Source organism: Myxocyprinus asiaticus, chromosome 2 (assembly GCF_019703515.2).
Source record: "Myxocyprinus asiaticus isolate MX2 ecotype Aquarium Trade chromosome 2, UBuf_Myxa_2, whole genome shotgun sequence".
Taxonomy (NCBI): Eukaryota; Metazoa; Chordata; class Actinopteri; order Cypriniformes; family Catostomidae; genus Myxocyprinus; species Myxocyprinus asiaticus.
Window position 1 is genome coordinate 62,837,118 of NC_059345.1, and position 25,000 is coordinate 62,862,117.

The 25,000-nt window shown below is 41.6% G+C and overlaps 1 protein-coding gene across 7 annotated transcripts in view; it reads right to left on the reverse strand.

The window, feature by feature from the left end:
• The window catches only part of intu (inturned planar cell polarity protein), a 76,943-nt gene that overhangs the window by 15,670 nt on the left and 36,273 nt on the right, over positions 1-25,000 (reverse strand). For all 7 annotated transcript variants that reach the window (XM_051718487.1, XM_051718504.1, XM_051718471.1 and 4 more), the window contains 7 exons: positions 14,189-14,307; positions 12,905-12,994; positions 12,630-12,707; positions 9,927-10,110; positions 9,687-9,740; positions 9,033-9,095; positions 2,023-2,256 (listed from right to left, as the gene is read on the reverse strand). In XM_051718487.1, coding sequence (XP_051574447.1) covers positions 2,023-2,256; positions 9,033-9,095; positions 9,687-9,740; positions 9,927-10,110; positions 12,630-12,707; positions 12,905-12,994; positions 14,189-14,307 — 822 coding nt within the window. The remainder of the gene's footprint in view (positions 1-2,022; positions 2,257-9,032; positions 9,096-9,686; positions 9,741-9,926; positions 10,111-12,629; positions 12,708-12,904; positions 12,995-14,188; positions 14,308-25,000) is intronic.

Genomic DNA, 25,000 nt, shown 5'->3' on the forward strand with positions numbered 1-25,000 from the left:
ATAACAATACTGGATACATGAACATAACATTTCAGTGCATTAATACAAAACATTTCAGCACCACAACATACACGCACAGACCGAACAGTCCCGTGCGTCAGAGAACATTCTCTCTATTCGCAAGACTTTTCAACAATCAGTCAGGCATCTCAATTGTGCATTTCTTTAAAGTTTCTCCCTCTTATAACAACTTTTTCATTTTTCACAAGCATGAGCGAAACAGCATTCGATGTCTTTGGTGATTCCCGCGCTGTCACGGATTTTGTAAAAACTTTTGATGCCTTTTACCCTTGTATTTTATTTACCTTTTACATCTGTGAGGAGAGCAGCTCTGGTGTATGTATCTCTCATACTGTACGCCTCTTTGATCACATGATCAATGGTGTATTTGCGAATCAAATTGAAATCTTTAATGACAGATTTCACATCCAGGCAAACAAAAGACATGGGTTCCACCTGCGTACATTAACAATAGCGCGCACTATGTCGCTGACAAGCTGAGGTAAAATTTAGCTCAATTTACCTCATAAATGATGAGCAAGTGTAAGATGTTGCATGCTAGAATCCTAGAGTAATCAGCAGGTCTGTTAAGAACAAGCGACCTCTTCTGGTCATTAGTTGTAATAACATCATAAACTGAATGCAATCTTTACATAATCTCTTTTTCAAAGAAATAAAATCAATCCTCCGTTTTGTCCGACAGACTGTATTCAACGATACAGAGGGCTATATACGGCCCGCGGGCCGCCAGTTGCACATCCCTGGTGTAAAGTATTTTTGGGTTATTTGCAGTTATAGTTCTCTTATGAGATTCATTATTAAAATGTTCACTTTTTTGAGCGGGAAACTCACAAACCTTAGAACAATAGGTCGTAAATTAAATATCTTGAGGGGAGGACAGAAATGACCATGTGACCTAGCAAAAGACATTTCTGATTGGCTCAAGACACATTTGGGGTGCGGCCAACCTCAACTCAACAAAACCTCCCCAACAAGGACGAACGCTCTCTGTTCTTCGTTCTTCTAGCACACACGTGACGGGGAGTCCCGAGTCTCACTTGAGGGAGCCCTTGCTTCCGGGGCTCCGCCTGGTCATTCCATCACCCATCTGGCATCCACGATCTTCAACAGAATTCCAAACATCGATGCAACAAAGACTTTCTACGGACCCAGCCAAAGAACCAAAGCAATGCTCAGAACTTGCCCAAGTACAAACCTCCAAACTTTTGCTGAAAGTGCTGGTGTTTTATAAATCATTTCTTACCCGATTGCAAATTGAGGCATACTAAATTAAGTAATGTTGGTTCTCAAGGCATGGTCTGTAGACTCCATAAAGTACATTTTTCTGTTCCAGATTATTTCAAATTTATCATCTGTCAAAGCACACTTACCAACCCGTGTTTATGTTTGTCTGTGTGTTAGTTTAGTTGTTTGATAGTTTAGTTGTATGTTGTAGATTAGTTAATAAAATCTTGTTTGTATTCAAAGAGGAATTTGACTGTGTATTTGATTAAATCATATCAGTCCCTAGAAATCTGATCCTAAGAGCTACAATTGCTCATAAACTGTATTTAAATCTATTTGTGATATTATTTTCAATGGCCATGAAAGTAGTATTACTGTGAGAATTAATCTTACGTGCTGATCAACTCATCACTGGCCGAAGACTTTGATCGGACGTAACCATTAATTATTTTAATATTCCCCGGATTAATGCTTTATCCCCCAATTGTGCTAAATTACTTGCATTAATGGTCGGAGAATGACGCAGGCACAATCTCAAAGTCATAAGCGAACCATTATGACAATTCCCTACATATAATTGGTGGAGGAACTCAATTCCAAAACTAATTACATATAGCAAGTCGCTACATATATTGGTGGATTGAATACTGGTAGATTCCAAAAACAAATTGTTTATTTGTTTTATCCTACATATGATTGGTGATGAATGCTGTCAGTTGTAAATATACCCTCACAAAGTCGGTAATTCCCTACAGTGAAAAGGCTTAATAGTCTCACCAGGCCCACGATGAGCAGGAAGTGCCGTGCGTGTGGTTCACAGTAACCGAGATGTGATGTGGGGGGTGTTGTGAGAGGGCAGGAGTGGGCTCTCTGCTGGGGGAACACCTCCCTCCACACCACCAGCTGTCCCACGCGCTGTTCTGATGCCAGTGGCAGCAGACAGTAGTGCTGACAGTACAGACACACGTCCAGCAGGTCTTCTTTAGGGAGGTGATTCGCTATCAGATATCCCTGCATGACACAACAGGCAAGACCGGCATCAATGATAATGATATGTAAGGAATAATTGACTCCGGACCATTAAATTACTGAAAATTAAAGGATTATCTCACTTAAAGGAAAATTCTATCATCATTTACTCACTCTCAAGTCATTCCAAACAAACTTTCTTGGATACAAAATGAGATTGAAAAACTGTACTGGTTGTTTTTACCCATGCAATTACAATGAATGGTGACTGAGGCTTTCAAGCTTCAAAAAAGGATGCAGAAGTATCTTGCTTGCTTGCTTGTCCAGCATCTGTCATTTTCTACTGAGCCCCTTTGTGGATAGGAGGGAATTTATTTTCTGCAATAGTTTTCCATTCCCTCGCAATAGTTTTGCATTCCCTCACAGTAGCTCTGCGTTCCCTCACAATACGTTTTGCGTTCCCGCACATACATTTTTTTTGTACCAAACAATATATTTATGCTCTCTCACAAAGAGTTGTATGTTTCTTCGCAATAGTTTGCTTTCCTGCACACTGATTTTTTTCCGTTCCCAAACAATAGTTTTACGTTCTCGCAGAAAAATATGTACGTTTCTTTGTAATAGTTTGCATTCTCTCACAGTAAGTTTTGCATTCCCGCAAATTGAATTTTTTGTGTTCCCAAACAATAGTTCTCTTTCAAACATTCGTTTGGTATCTCACTATGGAAAAATGCCTCATGCATGAAATTATGGAAGCAATTTTTTATAGCACTTGTCTGACAGACAAGTCACAGCAGTGACCAGGAAGCCCTGTCTTCCCGATATAACACATGCCTTTACGTCATTCTTGTTCCCTTCCCCATGAAGATCGAGTTGGAAGCTATCCTTCAGCAGAATTTCTGGGATTATTGCCATTTAACTGTTTTCAAGGACGAGCCATCAAGGTATGTCACTAAACGTGGTAATTTTTTTTCAAAAACTGTAAATTGTCAAAGAATTTACCAGCATGTTACGGTGGGTAATCTCTCTATAGTCTCTCTCCATGTTATCGACAGTCATAGTTGGTATTTTTGCTGCACCGCCGTGGTGTTATTTATCGCATTTAGTTAAATAAATAAGAAGGTGATTTTCTGCCTCAAATTAACATGTCGTGGTGAGTCAGGATGATAATCACTGGACCATGGCCACTGCTAAACCAAGCGGATCAAAAGAGAAGGAAACTTCTCGCATGTGTGCTTGCGGGGGACTTGCAGTCCCTGTGCATTGCTTGCCTGGTGGTAAAACATGCGCAGGCAGCTTTGGCTCTTCCTGAGTGCTGCCCATACTGTGATAGATTCCTGTTAAGGGTTTGCGAAAGGAGAGTGCAAGTCTCGGCTGCGGGAAAAGGAGACTCGTATCTTTCTCCACTCCTAGTGGAAAACAAACCCTCAAAACCTGAGTCCAGAAGTTGGGGCGACATTATGGAGGAGGCCTCGCCGAACCTCCCTCCTCTTTTCGCTGTCTCCGACAAGAAGAGGAGGATGACGATATGAACGATCGCCTTCTCGAGGATGATGAGGAGGATGAAGAGGATGCAATCCTTCCACCTCAACATTCCAGACCGCGAGCAGGCCAAGCAGGGGCTCCCCTTCTTCGACACCCATGGATCTTGATCTGATCGAGATGTGCCGTCGGGTGGCAGCAAAGCTGTCTATTGACTGGCCATCTCAACAGATGGAAAAGGGCACGGAAAGGGACTTGTATGATGGGAAGAGGCTGCCGTCGCGTCTCACTCCCGAAAAACAGTTCATTCCTGCCGTTCAGGCGTGCATGGCAGAGATGAAAATGTTTTGGGATAAACCCTTTTCACACAGGGTGCCCATCAAGGGTTTCTCACACCTATACATACATAATATGCAGAAGATGGGCATGTCGGAGCCCCCCCGGTGGAATCATCGGTGGCAAACCACCTCCATCCGATGCACCGGATGGCTTTCTCTTCCCCAAGTGCTTCTCTGCCAGGGAAAATGGATCACTTTACTGCGTCCATTTTTCAGAAAATGTACAGGTCCTCAGCTCTTTCAGTGAGGGCTCCGAATGCCACATCCCTCCTGACGGAATACCAAGCCGAACTGCTGGAAGAAATGGGGAAACATATAGACATTTATAAAGCTCACAGGAAATTCCTGAGGTTTGTATATCAGGGCATAGCCTACGAATTTTTGAAAATTCCGTTCGGACTTTCATTAGTTCTGAGAATTTTCAGCAAATGTGTGGAGGTGGATCAGATTCCGAAACTACTGAGGCCATTAACCCCAACAGACGCAGACACATCCTGAAAGGGACCGTTCTCTCCCTCTGAAAAAGGGATAGATAATTGAAAAATGATCTGATGTGTTCCTCCGAAAGAAACGCTCGATACAGATCGGAGTTCAGTCTGAGACCCAGATAATTTATTCCTTTGGGACTTCTGTGAATGAGAGAGTTTCAGCACTGGATGGCGATACATTTTTTGTGTCCACTTAAACTGAAGAGGGGATACACGCTCTCCGTCACTGAAGCATTCCTGTTTTACTTCACAAGGAAATCCCTGGGGGCGGTCTCTTTGAGGAAAGTCGTGACGACAGATGCGTCACTCACAGGTCCATTTGTGAAGGCAGAATAGTGAATGGGCTTTGGCCCGCGTCACTACAAAACGCACACATAAACTTTCTGGAGTTACTGACAGTATTTCTAGCATTGAAGCACTTTGTGCAGTTCCTTCAAGTCCACCATGTCTTAGTTAGATCGGACAACACGACAACAGTGGCATACATAAACAGACAAGGGGGCAAACATTACCAGCGGCAACACAACCTGGCACAAAAACTGATTGTGTGGAGCAGTGTGCACTTCCTCTCATTACAGTCGACTCACGTCCCGGGTGTAATGAACATGGGATTTATTGTCAAGAGGGAATCCCCTGTATGGGGAGTGAAGGCTCCACCCACAGGTGGTGAGTCAGATATGGGAGAGAATCGGGCAGGCTGCCGAAGATCTCTTCGCATCGCACGAAAATACTCATTGCCCTCTGTTCTTTTCTATGGTGAGCAAAGGTACACCTATGGGTGTGGATGCACTGCACAGCCATGGCCAAACGAGCTGTTATACACATTCCCCCCTCTGAGCCTAATTTGCCCAACTCTAAAAAGAGTAAGAGTGTATGGTCACTCAGTAATACTGTTTGCCCGTACTGGCCGGAGAAACTTTGGTTGGCGGAGATAATTCAGCTCCTTTATGACCAGCCCTGGCTTCTTCCCCTGTGCAGGGATCTCCTATCTCAAGCACACAGAGAGATTTTTCACCCGCACCCAGACCGAGTAGCTCTTTGGGCCTGGCCCATGAGAGGATGAATTTAAATGCCACTGGGTTGCCTCCAAGGGTGATTGAAACAATTCAGAGCACGAGAGCAGCCTCTACACCAGTGATTTCCAACCTGGAAAGCTCTCTCTATTTTGAGGGTTACAAGAAGAAAAAAATTGAATGAGTGAAAAAGTTAAAACAATTTTTGTAATCAAGCACAATCAAATAGGGCCATTTTGAGTATTTTAATCATATTTAATTGTTTATGATATATATAAAAAGACAAGACATACAGCATGTCTAACATAGGATGTTTTTTTAAGGTGTGCATCTTGCAATAGTGGTAAGGATGCAGGTTTTTTTGAAGGTGTGGCAAAACTGCTTGTTCTAATTGTACAGAACTGAGCAACGATCAAAACAACAGGTTAGCTTGCCAAACCAAATCAGTGACTATGGCAAAGCATCAGGTAGTAGAGAAAAACGTGTTTAAAAGAAAACAAGGATTTATTTGGTTTTATTTATTCATTATTTATTATTATTTATGTAGATTTATTATGATTTCATTCTTTGCATTGAATTTGATTTCATTGAGGCAACGGAGAAAGTGTGAATTGAGTGTGTGATTTGTGGTGACTGACTAGCTAATAAAACATGAACAAACTATGCATGCAATTGTCACTTTGTGTCACTTGGCGCTAACGGAAAAGCAAGAGATATTCAACATTTACAGATTGGGCGAATACATGAGATATGATGCATTTCAGTAAGATGTATTGTATCATTCAACATGACCTCTGATATTCATTCATAATGATATAAGTCAGAGAGAGAGAGAGAGAGAGAGCGTTGTGCCCTGCTCCCTTTGAATGGGCAGCTGCCACGATCTGTCACTTACAGTATTAAAAAACACTACTTCTGGTTCAAATAATGGAGCGTGTCACATTTGTGGAAATGTAGCTAATGGTAAAACCGTATATATTTTATGCAGTCTACATGCAATTGGGAACAAATTATGTTTGTGTTCTCTGGAATAGACAGTCCCTTTTTTTCCCCCAACAAAATTTAGTAGGCTATATTTGGGCAGTGGGGGTGCCAATGTTCCACACGCTCTGATGACATCATCATAGGATTATCGCTGGGCATATTGCATTATCCAACAACATAACGCATATATTTTTTTCCTCCATATCGTTCTGAAGAGCCATCAGAGCACCAAACACCCTCAGATGGTGGGTCCCAGGGAGTTTTTCCTTTGGAAAACTTGTACTTTCAAAATAGACCCCAGAACTTCAGGGATCTTTTGACTAGAGCTCAAATTAAAATCGCACTTTAAATAAACACTGATCAGCCACAACATTAAAACCACCTGTCTAATATTGTGTAGGTCCCCCTCGTGCCGCCAAAACAGCACCAACCTGCATCTCAGAATAGCATTCTGAGATTATATTCTTTTCACCACAATTGTACAGATTGGTTATCTTAGTTACCGTAGACTTTGTCAGTTCAAACCAGTCTGGCCATTCTCTGCTGACCTCTATAATCAACAAGGCGTTTACATCCGCAGAATTGCTGCTCACTGGATGTTTTTTGTTTTTGGCACCACTCAGAGTAAATTCTAGAGACTGTTGTGTGTGAAAATCAGAAATACAAAAATCAGTTACAGAAATACTCAAACCAGCCCATCTGGCACCAGAAATCATGCCACTTTGCAGTAGAGGGGGTCATTGGGGATTTTGAATGTTAAAATATGGGTCTCCTGGAAAAAAGTTTGGGAACCAAATGCTCTACACGATCATTATAGGATTTAAAGTGGGGTGTGTTTGAACAGTGGTGCACTCACATACATATCATTCCCTTCTTATGTTATGTAGCGGATGTGCTGAGTTTTCAGCAAGACCTTTTGCATAAGGGTTGACCATTCTCTACTGTTAAGATATATCTTGCAGCAATATTGGCATGCCATGTTGGGTTTGACTCGAGAACAGTTGAACAACACCCTCTGGTGTGAAAGAAATGCACAGTGATACATATATTATGATACAATAATATACAATAAGTCACGAGCCATCACATTATAATATAGCTGCCGCGAGTGTACGTTCCTTTGCAATGGTTTGTTTTTTTCTCACAATAAGTTTTACATTTCCCTCGCAATAGCGTTTTAAGTTTTGCATTTCCAAACTATAAGTTTTGCATTCCTGCAAAATACGTTTTTTGATTCCCTCAAAATAGTTTGTGCTCTTTTGCAATGGTTTGCATTCCCTCACAATAAGTTGTGGGATCCCGCACAATAAAGTTTGCATTTCCTTGCAAAATTTTGCGTTGCTGCCCAGCAAGTTTTTCATTCCCTCACAATAGTTTGTGTTCCTTAGCAACAGCTTGCTATTCTTTAAAATTGCTTGTTTTTCCTCACAATAAGTTTTACATTCCCTCACAATATCTTTGCTATTGCTCACATTAAGCTTTGTGTTCCCTTGCAATAGTTTTTCGTTTTCTCACAAAAAAAATTGCGTTTCCTCGCAATAGTCTGCGTTCCCTCACAATAAGTTTTGGGTTTCTGCACAATTCGTTTTGCGTTACCTCACAATAGTTTGCATTCCTTTGACATGGTTGCATTCCCTCAAAATTTTTTTTTTTTTTTTTGGGGGATTTTTCCCCTTTTTCTCCCAATTTGGAATGCCCAATTCCCAATGCGCTGTAAGTCCTCGTGGTCGCATAGTGATTCGCCTCAGTCCGGGTGGCGGAGGACGAATCCCAGTTGCCTCCGCGTCTGAGACAGTCAACGCACGCATCTTATCACGTGGCTTGTTGAGCAACCACGCTCAATTCACCATGCGCCCCACCGAGAACAAACCACATTATAGCGACCACGAGGAGGTTACCCCATGTGACTCTACCCTCCCTAGCAACCGGGCCAATTTGGTTGCTTAGGAGACCTGGCTGGAGTCAATCAGCACGCCCTGGGATTCGAACTAGCGAACTAGCGAACTCCAGGGGTGGTAGCCAGCGTATTTTACCACTGAGCTACCCAGGCCCTGCATTCCCTCACATTAAGTTTTGTGTTCCCTTGCAACAGTCTTTTATTTTCTCACAAAATTTTTGCATTTCATCGCAATAGTTTGCGTTCCGGCACAATAATTTTTGCATTCCCTCACAACAGTTTGAATTCCTTTGTAACGGTTTGCATTCCCTCACAATAGTTTGCGTTCATTTGCAACAGTTTGCGTTTCCTCACAATAGTTTGTGTTCCCTCACAATAGTTTATATTCCTTTGCAATGGTTTGCATTCCCTCATCAATAGTTTGCGTTCCTTTGAAACATTTTGCATTCCCTCACAATAGTTTGTGTTCCTTTGCAACAGTTTGCGTTCCCTCACAATAGTTTGCATTCCTTTGCAACGGTTTGCGTTCCCTCATAATAGTTTGACACTGGGCAAATTGTGGATTGATTGCTGAAAAGATGTGGTAGCATGTTGCTTCAGAAGGTTTCAGACTCACCTTATAGAACAGACAGGAACCCAAAATGACATACAGACGCCTCATGCAGTAGAAGTCTTCAGACTGGCCAATAAAAGAACAGAGAGAAAGATCAATGTACTGACCTTGGCGACTGATGTGTAATGGTGCGACAGGCCACATATTTTGGTACTGTATATTTATACTGAGAATATTTTTTTTTAGTTCTTAGTTCAAAGTGACAAACATTAAGCTTTTCTTTAGTATAAACTTTGTCTTTAAATTGTTTTGTTAATCTGTAACTCTTTACTAGTACTTAGTTTTGGATCATTTTAGTCATACTTTAATCCTGCCAATGCTACATACAATTAATTTTTAATTGTTCATTTTGGATTGTAGGTGTATCACTAACACCCTGTTTACACCGGACGTGAGCGATGTCACATTGCGATGCAACACCTTAACGCTGCTTACACTGGACGCATTGAAACAAACTTTCTAAACTGTTTATTTGTATTGTTGGCAGGAGTGCAGCCAGAATGGCCATTTACTATCTGCGTGACGCGACTTAAGGATCCAGTGTAGACAGCAACATTGATTATAATGGAAGTCTGGTGTAAACAGGGTGTAAGAAGCTTCATCTCGATGCATATCTCTGATTCTGGCCACTTATCAGAACGGCATGAATTGACTCACCATGTCACCAAAATCTGAGGACTCAAAGTCTGATAGTATAGAGTCCACCTCAACCTAGAGATACAGTCAAAACAAAAATCTGTCATCTTTTAATTTTATTTTCATGAATTCTGGTCGAGATGCAATAAAAATGAGCTAATAGTGTTAGTGCTAGTCCATGTGTGTAAAATTTTATGTGGGACAAAATTCTTCAATTTTGGAGCTCATGCATCATTAATTACTGTCATCTGGTAGTCAAACCTTTATATCAGGTGGTAAAGTGAGCCAGCGTACGGCTGGTAAGCCGTCTAAGAAGAGAGTCCCTGAGATGTCTGGGGTGGGCGGTTCAGAGCTATCAATCAAACGGGAGGGCTGGATAAGCTGCTGAAAGAACAGGCAGAAGAAATGATCCAGACGGGGAGAGTTCTCCACCTCACAGAATGCACTGAAAAGAGAAAATGAGCTCATTAAGACACTGTGTTTATACATAGCAATTTTATAATTTTTTTTAAATAATTGTGAATATTTAAAAGGGTCATATCACAAGGAATCAAAATTTTCTTGATTTGTTTTTAGATAAAACAGCTTTATGTACAGTACAATGAAAACATACTGTAACTTTCAGAACTCAAAACTTCCTCCCTGGTTCATTTATAAAAAACAAACTGCAAAAATGGCTCATTACAAATTTCCACTTTCTGATTTCAGATAAAAACATGAACTCATGACCTTCCATGTTTGCGTGTCATTGATGCTTATCGGGTGTTCAGAAACTTTAGGTGAGGTAATAAGGAGGAACCTAGAAAGATACTCCTAAACATTGTAAACACATACTCCGAAGAACTAATGATAATTAGGGCTATCGATTTAACGCATTAGTTTAGTATGATTAATTATATAAAAAAATTATGCATTAAAACATTTACGCAATTAATCATGCCTTCTGACCCATATATAAATTTCGTAATAAAAGTACGTATTTTCCTACCATCAAAGCATAAAAAGCATGAAATACACATATCTTGCGTTTTTACGAGCTGTGTCAGCAGGGGACAGTCAGCGTGCCTCAACAAAACTCACAAGCAGTGCAGACACTGAATGAAAGCTGGTCACACAGGATGCGTTCTTGACAGCTGGACGAAGCTCAACAGAATATAGGGATCTCGAGACGTGTTTTTCAAAGTTTCAACTACTTTTAACTTGACACAGCGTCCTAAAAACTTAGCATTTATGATGCTCCAAAAGCCTCTGTCTGACTCATGTACATAGACTGCTAATATAATTATTACACATTAAAAATAACACTGACAGAACGCGAGAACATGTTCTGCGAGAACAGGACAGATTGACGAACTTAACTGCAAAATGGTTTGCCGTCAACTGAAGGCCTATGTTCAATGATATGGGTATAAAGTAAACAATGTATTGACTTCTAAAGCCAATTTTTGTATTTCTGCCACAATAATGCTTAGACACATAAGATGTTTCACAAAAACATTTGTCTTAAGATGGTTATTTATATCTTCAGCTTTAGTGTATCTATAGGAAATATAAATGTTAGACTCCCAAACATTACTTTTGCAAATAGAAAAGATTAGAATAGAAGAACAGGGAGCCCTGCAACATATGTCATGCCCCCCACTGAACATTGTGTCTGTCTGAGATTACATAAAGAGACAGAAGCAATTGAGACACACTAAATAGATAGAAGAACTGTGGCGAATTCCCCGAGACGCTTGGAATATCCTATCTGCCAACAACCAAGAAAAACTGTGTCCAGGTGTACCTAGGAGAATTGGTGCTATTTTAAATGCAAAGGTGGACACACTGAATATTGATTTAGCTTTTTTATGTTTACTGGACTCTGTATGACATTAAGTGATAAATGAAAACTATTTATTTCATTATTTTCGAAGACATCCTCACTATGCAACATTTTTCACAAGTGCCTAAAACTTTTGCACAGTACTGTATTTCAAATTGAATATCTAAATTAGGATAGATGGATGGATGATAACACTTTATGTGATAAAGTCTGTCAAACCTTGTGCTATTCCTGCCTGTGTATAGCACCTACTGCTCTGCATATTCTTCTAAAGAGTACCAATGTTTGAAATGCACATCATTTCACTTGCAAAGAGGATGTTTAGATAGAAGGTTTGCAGGCACAGCAGCAGCAAAAAAAAAAAAAAAATTTTAAAAAATAAATAAAAATGCCCCTTGATCTCGAAGATATATTTTCTTCCATAATTCTTTGCCCTCTGCAAATTCTTGAATGTTCTAATGCCAAGGCAAACATGACACGTGTGTTTTAAACAGAAATGTAGCAGTCTTATAAAACAGAGCTGCTTAAACAAGCATAGTTGACTTGTCCCCTGTTTGGTAATGCAAAACAGTCATTTTGCTTAATGTAAATAATGTAAATGTTAGCGACTCTGAATGTGAGTGGATCTGGCAGGACATTGTGTTGACAGATCTGATTTAATGACATACAGCAGTACAGCACTGTATTGATCCAACTATTCTCAAAGAGTCTGACTTTTGCTATCAGCATAACGTCTGCTCCAGCTTTTTCTGGCCAAGAACCAGCCACTTAGACAGAAAGAGACCATATGACCGACATGTAAAGCGACCAAGTTAGCTTTTTATGTGTCATTAAGGCGGGTCAGTCTGAAATTGATGATACCAAAAAAAATAGACCAGCATGGAACAAAGTAGTAGTTCATTCACATAATGATGCCACAGTCTGTGAGAGATTGCTCAGATCATGCTAAAGATGTGTGTTGACATTGTGGTCAGAATTTCTGTCCATATAAATGACATAATTAAAGATTATTCAATAGATATAACTCTGAAAATACCTTTTTTCATCTTGCCATATTTGTGTTCAATATGCATTAGAGGTATAAATGGTCTTGTGGGTGGTTCATGTGTGTAATGTCTGAGGCTGAGACTATGACCCACCTATCAAGAGAGCCATACATGACCTTGAGCGTTCGGACAACTCCTTCAATTATAGTCTGCAGGTACAGCAGTGGAACCCTGCAGAACCAATTGAGATCACTTAGAAATGTGCTATAATTATGACTGTTAACTGATTAAAATCAAATGAGATGACTATAATGATTCAGTGTGTTATCAAAGTTCAGTGTTAGGAATTAAGCTGATTATAATGACAGTTTTTACAGAGATTACAGCTACTAGTTTGCAGACAGGATGGTTAAAAAAATGAGAATTACCTGCTGGCAGGAACGCCGATGACTAGCAGATTGCTTCCATCCTTCCAGTAGCCCACATGAACTAACTCATTCTGCAGCAACAGTGAGGAACTGTAAAGGGAAGGATAAAGGAAATTACATTTTTACATTTTGTTAAGAAAACGTGAATGCTGCTTGCCACGTGTTGTGGGTGGTTGCCAAGACTTTGCTATGGGATTGCTAGGGTGTTCTGAATGGTTTTAGAACACTGATATGCAATAGAGAGCAACAGTTTGGTTCCGGAATAAAAATCCCATTGATTTTTTCGATAAGCGAACAAAATTTTTAACAATAACTTATAAACCTTTTAAGACAAATCTACCATGAGCTTTGAGGTTGTTAATCGATGGCATATGCTTCTGTTGAAGTCATCAGTCTGTTATTTCAATTTGATTTAAAAAAATGACAACTACACTACCCATAATCCTAACCAATCAGAGAATCGCGGCCAACGAAGTGCGCCACACAAGTGCTGCAGCGATCACCCACTTCACATGATGTACTGTGAATGACGCAATCGAGTCGGCCTTCCTACACTCTCAAACTACTTACATATTTGTAAATATCTGAATAATTTGCAATATAATTAAAATATATTGTTTCTATACTTTTAATCATCAAATTTAAATCAATAACATTGTGATTCACCTCGGAGCTCGTTGGTTTGGCTCAGGGCTTGGAAATCTTTAAAGAAGGATTTTATGAAAAGCCTACGGAAAAAATGAATGGGAAAAATACTTACGGAACCCAGATGCCTGTAAAAAGTGGGTGGGCACAGTTGCACTCTATTACCAGGGTGTTTTGGGTGGTTGCTTACCTGCCCAAGTCAAAAGAGCCCGCCCCAAAGTCTATGCGATATTCTGATCTATAGGTATGGCTCAGTTCCCTCCCTCAATGTAAGTTTAAGAGATTGTTTGGCTGTTTTATCATCCGCCAGGTGAAAATCGTTAATCTGATCACTTAAAGTAACAGCACAACTCTCCTAAACAAGTCACATGATTTGAAGTATCATTCATGTCTGTAGAACAAATGCTATGAGTTACTTTCCAAAAGTTTAATACTTTTGGGTTAGGTATTTATTCAAATCCCTAACCCTAAGTGAGTTATATTAACCCTAATATGAGCTATATTAAGAAAGATGCTTGCCTTAGCAATCACCACTAAAAAAAACAGGGGAGTCCAGATGAAGGGATAAGAGAGAGAGTGAGAGAGTCAGCAAGAGAGAGACAGACTGAAAGAGAGAGTGCCAAAAGCCTCAACTTTTACCTGACTATCTGTCCCCCAGTGACATTCTCCAGCATGTCACAGAGTGTCAGGAAAATCCCTCTCACCGCTTTCAGCTGGGTTGAAGACTCAGACACTGGATACTGGTACAAAATGTCCTGCTATAAAAAAAAACACTTCAGTTTAACATGGAGCTGTTACCCCAGTTCAATACTATCAGAGTACTGGAGGGCCGGCACAATGGTTAAACCAGCTGCAGTTTTAAAATGTGCAGTCAATCCAGCCATGACAACAATATTGGTGTGTGCCTATAATGAAAATTACATCTCCAGAAAGAGTGGAAAGATGGCGCTGTTTTTTCATAGAAGATTATTTTCTGCATCTACCACAAGTCATGTTTTTTAGCATCATGTAACCAATAGAGCATGAACAATGACATAGATGAATGACATGTCCAAGCACATGTGAAGAGAAGAGGACCAAACTAGCCAAGTTTTATAGAACAGATCCTGTGGATGCTGTGGACAGTTATTTTTGTGCTGAATTTCAACTGCTTTGATGACAGTTGCATAAGAAGCATTTTCTTAAGTTGTAGCAACCCCTAGCAGGGGAAATTGATGAAATTTGGCATGTGATCTCAGAATGTTCTGTTGTCCATGTGTACTAAGTATTGTTTATGAATATTGCGCTAAACAAAATACAGGCCAATTATAGATTACGGGCCAAACCCAAAAATATATTGGCTTTTATCTTCCAAACGACTTAAATCAAAATTCCCTGAAGAACATTTGTCAGGAGGATCCCTGTCTGATATATGCCAACTTTTGTTTGAATTGGACAAACGGCCTATAGGACGAATTAGAAAAAGTATGTTTTCAAAAAATCAAAGTGGTAAAAAAGTTTTTTTTGCAGAAAAGGAAATTTGGAGGTACTGAGGTATTCAAAGGAAATAAAAAAATGTTAGTTATTAGCAAAAAGATGAATTAGCTTATTATAGCACCAACTTGTGGTCGATTCTCACAAAATTTGGTATGCAGCACCTTGTATACATAGTTTCATAGCCATTGGCCATTTGAAATTTAAGTTATTAGCTGCTGAAAATGTATATGTAAGCACTTGAATAAAAGATGCATGCTTTTAGTTACAGCTCCCCCTATGGGCAAAAGTGGACAACATTTGGTTTGCATATTCAAAATGTTTTTGTGTTGACATTTACCAAGTCTTGTTTAGTTTGGACTTTGTGTTTAGAAGATATAGGTGGGTAAGCGAAAATGGGCCACTCCCAAACATTATACTGGCTTGTAACTCTAAAGCACATTGACAAATTAAAATTCTTTGAACAATGGTTTTTTGTCAAGAAGGTCACTAGAGGGGGCCTGGATAGCTCAGCGAGTATTGACGCTGACTACCACCCCTGGAGTTGTGAGTTCGAATGCAGGGCGTGCTGAGTGACTCCAGCCAGGTCTCCTAAGCAACCAAATTGGCCCGGTTGCTAGGGAGGGTACAGTCACATGGGGTAACCTCCTCGTGGTCACGATTAGTGGTTCTCGATTTCAGTGGGGCAAGTGGTAAGTTGTGCGTGCCTCCACACGCGGAGTCTCCGCGGTGTCGTGCACAACGAGCCATGCGATAAGATGCGCAGATTGACTGTATCAGAAGCGGAAGCAACTGAGACTTGTCTCCACCACCCGGATTGAGGTGAGTTACCACGCCACCACGAGGACCTACTAAGTAGTGGGAATTGGGCATTCCAAATTGGGAGAAAAAGGGGATAAAAAAGGAAAAAAAAGAAGGTCCCTAGAGGATACTTGAGTGGAGATGGAGGTGGGGACTAATTTGCATATTCAGAGATCCATGCATACTAAATGAGGCAAAGTATGTAGAGTTATATCTAAGCCATTTTAAGGCATGAAGGGCTTATTTTCATGGAAAAAAAACTTTTAAATATGTAATTTTGATTAACAAAGATAGTTTTTAGGGGTTAAACCGGTGACTGGAGAGGGACATTAAAATTATATATTATATACTGTATGATATCAAAATTAGGGCTATCAATCGATTAATGTTTTTTAATCAAATTACACATGCAAATAAAATTTCAATTAATTGAATTAATCGCATATAATCAATATTTCCTGAAAGGCCCCCAAATAAAGATAATTAAATATATAATAATCAAAGTAGTTTCAGCATATACAATATATAATCAATATTGTAATATTAATATATAATAATAGGCAATCAAATAAATCAAAGACATATTTTATATTGGCAGTAAAGTATTGATTAGATTAGACAATACTAGAAGTAGCTTTAGAAGTCAATATATTTGTTGGTTTATTTCCATATAAATAACCGCAAGACAATCACTGGCCTCATGTACACAGCAATCCATGTTCTCATAGGACATGTTTAGTCTATACACATGCATCAGACATGCATCGCGTTTCAATCAATTTTAGCATCTTTAGCCATGAATGCAGAGTTTTTAGAACACTGTTAGACAAGACTGCAAGAACAATCCACTCAGAGGCCTTTTTGAAACTCAAAAAGGATTAGATTAAATCATTCTAGAATTATTCTTTGTTAATAATAAACATCCTTCTGTCTTCATCCTTCCAGTTTCCAGTTGGGTGATGTTCTATCTTCTAGGAGCGGTGCAGCTTTTTCGGTGCTACTCGCACCTTGCTGGCCATGAGGGAGTGGTCTGTGTCGCAGTCGGCACTGTGGTAACTGCGGGTGAGGAAGACACTGGCAAGTATTGCCATCTGGTGATGACGAGGTCTAGTTGGTGCCAGTGGCGGGAGCGTGGGTGTCTCCATGACACATGGTGGATCTCCTTGCACTTGAAGAAGGTGTCTGACACGCATAGACAGCGGAAATAATAAATCTCGAGCAGATGCTGACCATTTTTGTTGATCTTGCCCCTTCCGTGAGGGCCAAAGCAGGTGGGTCAGGCCTCGTGGTCAGCTCCCATTCTAGCATTGAAGTCTCCGATAAGGTCCTTCTGTGCTGGGGATTTTGGAAATAACTTCATCCAGGGCCTCGTAGAACTGGTCTTTCTCCTCTGGGGTGGAGCAGAGGGTTGGGGCATACACGCTGATGGCGTTGGCTGGACCAGAGGATGAGGGAGGCTCGATTAAGGCAACGGGCATGTTCTTCACAGCGAAGCTGACACCGTGCTGCCTTGGTTCGTCCGAGGACTTCCCTTGCCAATAGAAGGTGTAGCTTGCTTCCCTGATGGTGCCACTGTTGGCCAGTTGAGTCTCTTATAGGCAGGCTATATCAACTTCCAGTCTGGAGAGTTCTCTGTTGATGACGGCAGTCTTGTGTGCATCATCGATCTGCTGCAGGTCCGCAGTGAGTCCAGGACACATGGTCCTAATGTTCCAGCTTGCGAATCGAAGAGCTGGAGTCTTCTTTCTTTTTGAGTCTTGCCTGTTGCGGTGTTTATGGCCTACTTGTCGAGTTGGTTCTCTAAGCTCCACACACCCAGTGAAGCAGGCAGGCCATGGTGAGATGGCACCTTACTGACTAGGGGCTGCCCAGCTTGGGCGGGCGTAAGCTGTCCAAAGAGATGCAATGACTTTTCCCACCATCGGAAGTGACCCCTGGCACTCGTTTCCTACACCAATCGGATGAGTTTATCACCAGTAACTGCCACTTCCCATGTTGTGCCGATGCCTTGTGATGCCACTCCAGTGGAGCTACGAAGCCTGGGCAGGGTACTATGGAGAATCAGCTGTTGTCCATGCAGCAGACCCCCCCCCCTCTCCAAGCAGCTGGTGGATCCAAGGGAACAACGGATGCCAGAAGGACATTGATACAATGTCAGACCACCTTAGAGACTCCGTCTCCAGATTTGTTGTCGGGGTTGACTCCCCTAGTCTTTCCCATGAGTGGGTATAGCCCCATCTGCCCAAAGCAACTGGTTTTAAGGAGCCAGTGACCCGCCTTCACCCCTTCTCCTGTTTGTTGAAAACGAGGTCCACCAGGCTTGTGGAGGCCAGGAGCTGGATTTTGGTTGACAGAGGCGTTCAGAGGCGCACACCATATGGAGTATTTCTAGAGAAATGGGAGCTTATACCCACTTTCACCCCGGCTGTATCAACCTTTGACCACAAAGGTTAATAATGTTAATATTAATGTAATAAATGTTAATGTTAACAATGTTTTAAAATTAGCTAAAAACCACACAAGAATGGATATTCTCTGCATCTGTTAACTGCAGCAGTATGAGACAAATGGTTGGGATGAATGGGAGGGACATTTTCTTCAGGCAACAACTTGCAGACTATGTGAATCTGTGTGAGAAATTAGGTTTTCATAGAAAGATGACCTCACAGACCGCAGAGAGGGACAAAAAAAAAACCCAAACTGTGTGTATCTCTCACCCCCGAGACACACGCACTCTCAATATCTCTTTAGAGCAACTCTCCCTACTCTCTAAAAATAAAAAAGTCAGCATTTGGAGGTGGCCGCTGGTGTCATTTTAGCATTCAATACTGTGGCCTGTGGTTTGGAGTTCAGAAAAAAACACACATTCTGAATACTTAAACTCACATTAGAACTCTGCAGAATATCAATCACTGGAGACATTAAGAGGATTTTAAGTGAGCTAGAGAGCAAATGCTTTCACAAAGCGCAAAACACTTCTCTCAGCAAAAGATATAACACTGCAAATCAAATGGAGGGCTGTATTTTGCGTTCAAAACTGCAGCCTGAGAGTAACTTAGTGATTTACACTGATAAGCCAAAACATTATGACCACTCACAAGTGTAGAAAATAACGTTGATCATCTCTGGGTAGATAAGACGTTAAGCAAACTATCAGTTCTCGTAGTCAACGTGTTGAAATGATGTTTGAAATGGGCAAGAATAACGACCTGAGTTACTTTGACAAGGGCCAAATTGTTATGGCCAGACGACTGGGTCCGAGAATCTCTGAAACGACAAGGCTTGTGGGGTGCTCCCAGTCAGCAATGGTGAATACCTACCAACAGTGGTCCAAGGAGATACAAACCACAAACCAGAGACAGAGTGTTGGGCACCCAAGGCCCATCGATGCGTGAGGGCAACGAAGACTATACCGTCTGGTCAGAACCGACAGAAGGTCTACTGTGGCACAAGTCAAAGAAAATTTGAATGATGGTTACAGGGGGAATGTCTCACAACCAGGGTATGAATTTAGCACCCGCCAACCACCAAATGCAGTTAATTCATGCGCATTGGCAGGTAATTTTGCTCATCTACCCGCCACTGTGTCGGGCGACCTGAAAGACATCTTGGAGAGACATAAGACAAGAAATGCCATTTGACACAAAGACGCACACTTGAAGAAACACACTTAATGATATTTTAGAAAACAGATGAAAGAAATAAAGCCTTAAATGCACGTGTCTGATTCGCTGTGTATTAAGAGGGTCATTGGTGAGGGTGTCGTAGAAAACGTGCATGCATCTGAAAATGTAGGCAGCTGACTTGCTGCCTTATCAGTTAATGGCTTAACCAACCGCGTTTTTGAATGAATGGAAACTGGTCTCAGAACAGTTTTAAAAGCACCTTATTTTCACCCTACCTCTGTATACAGCCTCCAAGTCCAAAGGCAGCATTTTTCAGTTTTTGAATGCAGCAGTTCTTTTCTGTCAGTCATCTCGGAACATTTTGCAAGAATAGTGTAGTGTAAGAACACTGTATATGATCACAGAACATCTCAGGATACATACGCAAATTACATGCAACAATATTGTGACTACAGGTGAATTGTCATATGTGTTATAATTCAGTACAGTCTCAGAAATGGTTCTTGAACAAGAAGTTTCTCTTCTGTGCTTGTCTACTCTTTAGCCTCCATTTGTATGTTGCAAAATTATTATTTTGACAATATATATATGATCATACAATAATTGTATATATTATTTTATACAGCAAACTCTTAAATAACATTGAAATTATATATATATTAAAGTGGCTGGTAAAAAATCAAAGTGGCTGATAAAATTGGGCATTCCCCCACCACTGAGGCTGGTGGGCATAAAAGTTAATTTCATACCCTGGTCACAACACACAGTGCATCGCACCCTGATGCATATAGGGCTGCGTAGATACAGATTGGTCAGAGTGCCCATGATGATCCCTGTCCACCGTCGAAAGCACCTACAATGGGCATGGGAGCGTCGGAACTGGACCATGGAGCAGTGGAAGAAGGTCGCCTGGTCCGATGAGTCCCGTTTCCTTTTACATTACGTGGACGGCCGTGTATGTGTGCGCAGTTTACCTGGGGAAGTGATGGCACAAGGATGCACTGTGGGATGTGCTGAACCAACAAGTCCAATCCATGGCAGCTCCACGATTATCATCATTATGACGACACTCAGAGACGAACTGCTGAACATTCGACAGCATGTACCAGACAATTTTTTCCCAGTTTTCGAATATTCAGATGTTTTGCTAGACATTTTAGTTGGAGGCGCAGCTCTGCTGTTCAAGAAACGCAGGCGAGGGAGACGAGCCGGTGCACTGGTCAAACTACGTCAGCACGGATTTTGAACAGCGCCGCCGAGTATTCACTTAGCGAATCTCCGCTCTCTTCCTAACAAAACGGACGAACTACATCTCCTCACCCGCACAAACATGGACATTTCAACCTCTGCTGCCTTGTGCTTCACAGAAACCTGGCTGAGTGAAGCCATTCCGGACAGCGCGTTACATCTGCTGGGCTTTCAGCTGTTCAGAGCGGATTGCATTGCGGATTTAATGGGGAAAACGAGAGGCGGTGGAACGTGCTTTTATATCAATTAAAGTTGGTGTACAGATGTAACATCGTTAAAGAAGATGTGCTGTCCTAATTTGGAAGCATTCTTTGTTAACTGTAAGCCTTTCTACTCGCTGTGGGAGTTTTCCTCATTTATTCTGGTGAGTGTGTATATCGCGCCAAATGCGTGTGTGAACACAGCGCTGCAACAGCTGACTGATCAAATCACAGACACAGAACAACAATACCCGGACTCAGTTATTATTATTCTTGGGGATTTTAACAAAGCAAATCTCGCACGTGAACTGCCCAAATACAAACAGCACATCACATGCCCCAACAGAGACAGGAATATACTGGATCATTGTTACACAACAATAAAGGATGCATATCACTCTGTCCCTAGAGCAGCTTTAGGACTCTCTGATCACTGTCTGGTTCATCTTCTTCCAACCTACAGGCAGAAATTAAATTCAACCAAGCCAGTAGTAAGGACTGTAAAGAGATGGACAAATGAAGCAGAGCAGGAACTACAAGCCTGCTTCGATTGCAAGGATTGGAGTTTTTCTGAGGCTGCAGCCACAGACCTGGATGAGCTCACAGATACTGTTACATCATATATCAGTTTCTGTGAGGATATGTGCATTCCTACTAGGACTTATTTAAAGTTCAACAATGACAAACCGTGTTTTACAGCAGAGCTCAGGCAGCTTCGTCAGGCCAAAGAGGATGCTTACAGGGGTGGGGATAAAGTCTTGTACAATCAGGCCAGGAACACACTGAACAGGGAAATCAGAATGGCTAAAAGAAGATACTCTGAGAAGCTGAAAAACAAGTTTTCAGCTAATGACCCTGCATCAGAGTGGAGTGGCATGAAACAACTCACAAATTACAGGACTCCTACCCCCAACCCTGTGGTGGACCAACAACTGGCTGACGACCTGAATGTGTTCTACTGCAGATTTGAAAGTCCCAATCTCACACCCCACACCCACTCTGACTAGATGATGATATATATATGGTGGTATTTTTACCAGCTGGTCTGTTTAGACGTCTTTGGTCCATGCTGCATTCATATATCAGTCAAACTGCACCGGAGTTCGTTTGGAAGTGGACCGAGACCCACTATTCAGGGGGTCTTGGTCCGCTTGTTTGGTGCGCACCAAGGTTCGGATGGCAGCGTTCACACTTGTTCAAATGAACCGCACTAACAGAGCAATTGCACCAGAGTTCATTTTAATCTAACCAAACCTGCCAAGTGTGAACACACTCTAAAACTAAACTACTCTCTCCACCGCCCCTCCCCGAGAGTCTCCCAAAAACACTAAGCAGTCGCCCCATTTCCTATCAAACAAATTCCAAACCCCCAGCCTTCTGCTTGACCCTTGCTCGAAAGCAGCCACCCTCCCCATCTCCGCACAACACTCCAGAAATGAGGGCGCTCCATCCTACTTCCATCCCCTTAAAATAATTTGCCTGCCAATCATAATACTGGTGAGAACCCATTTTTTTATATGGTTATCTCCCAAATGTGTGACCGCCCCTTCTCTCAAAATACAGAGTCTGTGGGGCAAAATGAAATTTGAGTGCCCAAAACATCACACACAAAACTCTGAACCTTCAACCAAAATTCTTAGATCTGAACACCCCCCAAAAAAACATGTGTTGTGACTCAATTTTCTGATTGGCATCACCAGCAGGTGGGTGTGTCTTTAAAAGCCTATACAATCTAGAGGGGGTCCAATAAAATCTATGTAAATCTTGAATTGCATCAGGTGCACCCTTGCATCTCTAGATGCAGACTTGATGTTTTTTAGAATCCTAGCCCACACTCCCTCCTCCAATACCAAGTTTAAATCGTTCTCCCATAATCTCCTGATAGAAGTTAAAGCGCTGACCCCCAGACTCTGAATTAGCAGGGAGTAATACACTGATGCCTCATAACCTTTTCCAAAAGCAGTAATCACCTCTCCCAGAGTATCTGCCGCTTTAGGGGGGTGTGTGCTACTCCCAGAAACAATTCAGAGCAGGTGGCGCAGCTGTAAATACTTATAGAACTGATATCTGGGAATCCCAAAATGTTTAACCATATTTTCAAAGGATCTCAACACTCCACTCTCATATAGGTCACCGAGTGTAGTAACCTCCCTCACATCCACTATGACCAGCAGAAAGGGCACTTATTACCATATAATTTAGGGTTCAGCCATATGCTTTAGGTAACATTTAAATAAATGTACGAATTAAACACTCTGGACACTTTGGTCCATACCGAGTGCAAATGCAAGATAACGGGGTGTAACTTAACTTCTCCGATTAGTTTGATAGAAAGGCTTTGCAATGGCAAAATAGGGGCAAAAACTTCCTGTTCAATACAAAACCAGGGAGGGGCTCTCTCAGGTGGAAGCGACCAATGAGCCAAATGTCTGAGACCAAATGCATAATAATAAAACAAAATCTTGGGTAGGCCTAGCCCACCTTTGTCAATCGGCCTATGTAACTTATTAAAATGTAATCTAGGACGCTTACCATTCCAAATAAAGGACTTTGCTATGCTATCAAATTGCTTAAAATAAGAGAGGGGGACATCTACAGGGAGAGACTGTAACAGGTAGTTAAATTTTGGAATATAATTCATTTTAATTACATTTATCTATGATTGGGAAGGTTAATGTTATGAAGTCCACCTGCCCACATCACTCAAAAATCTTTTTATTAAGAGGTCAAAATTAACTCTAACTAAATCAGACAAATTTGCTGGGAATAAATTGCCCAAATACTTAATGCCTGTTTGGGCCACTGGAAGGCACCCAGCTGGAAAGCTGTTACTGGGCAGTACGCTGTCAGAGCCAAAGCTTCGGATTTAAACCAATTGATTCTGTATCCTGAGAACTTAGAAAAGGAATTAATAATTCTATGGAGGCAAGGCATAGATCTAATGGGGTCGGAGACGTATAATAAAATATAATCTGCGTAAACGAAAGTTTATGCGACACACCTCCCGCCACCACCCCTGGAAAATCATCTTCCCTTCTGCTAATGGTTCCAGGGCAAGACAGAACAATAATGGGGAAAGAGGGCAACCCTGCCAGGTGAAAATTAATACATTTGTTTGTACCACCTCTACTGGGTGTCTATAAAGTAACTTAATCCATCCAATAAAAGTATTCCCGAACCCGTATATTTCCAAAATCTTAAAAAGATATCCCATTCTACCATATCAAACGCTTTTCAGCATCAAGTGAGATGGCCGCGACCGGAGTCTGATCATTCGCCACTGACCACATAATATTGATGAGACGCATAATGTTATCAGAAGAGCTGCATCCCGAATAAACCCCACCTGATCTATATGTATAAGAGATGTCATAACGTCTTGGTTACTGATGTAACCTCTGTCCCCTGATGGAGGGAACAAGACGTGTCGTTGTAGTGACACTAGGGGTTTGATCTTGAGAGCCCAAATCACCTATGCTTAAAATAGAAAAGGCCAATGAAAATTGGCGAGTGGAATTTGCATGCCACTCTCTGCCCCGGACAAACGGGTATAAAAGTAGATGGCATGCATCACTCATTCAGATTTATGCTGAGGAGCCGATAGAGAGTCCTGGCCATGTCAGCGGCCAGTTTAGCGCCGTGGCAGGAGGGACACGATGTCTCGTTCCCTCCATCAGGGAACAGAGGTTACATCAGTAACCAAGACATTCCCTGTCTGTCACTCACTCGACGTTGTGTCGATGTAGTGACACTAGCGGTTCCTATAGGAAACGACACAGGCGCTGAACCGTGTCACGAGGCATGGAAGAGTGGACACAGGCAAACTGCTGCATGCCTCTCAGAGAGCACTCAACCATGTCATGACCTTCCAGCGAGTTAGGTAAGGTGTCTCCCTAGTCCCATTAATGGGGGCGAGGGCACTTACCCATGTAGGCTAGCGGCGGTGCCTTTCTTAATTTGCTGTTAAGCAATCTCCTGCTGAGCATTTTCTAGAATAACGCTAGGAAGTGCTCTTCCCTCTCCAGGAAGGAGAGCACTACGGAGACCACATTCTGCCAGAGGGATGTTAACATGTGGAGCATACCTCACATGGACTTACCAAT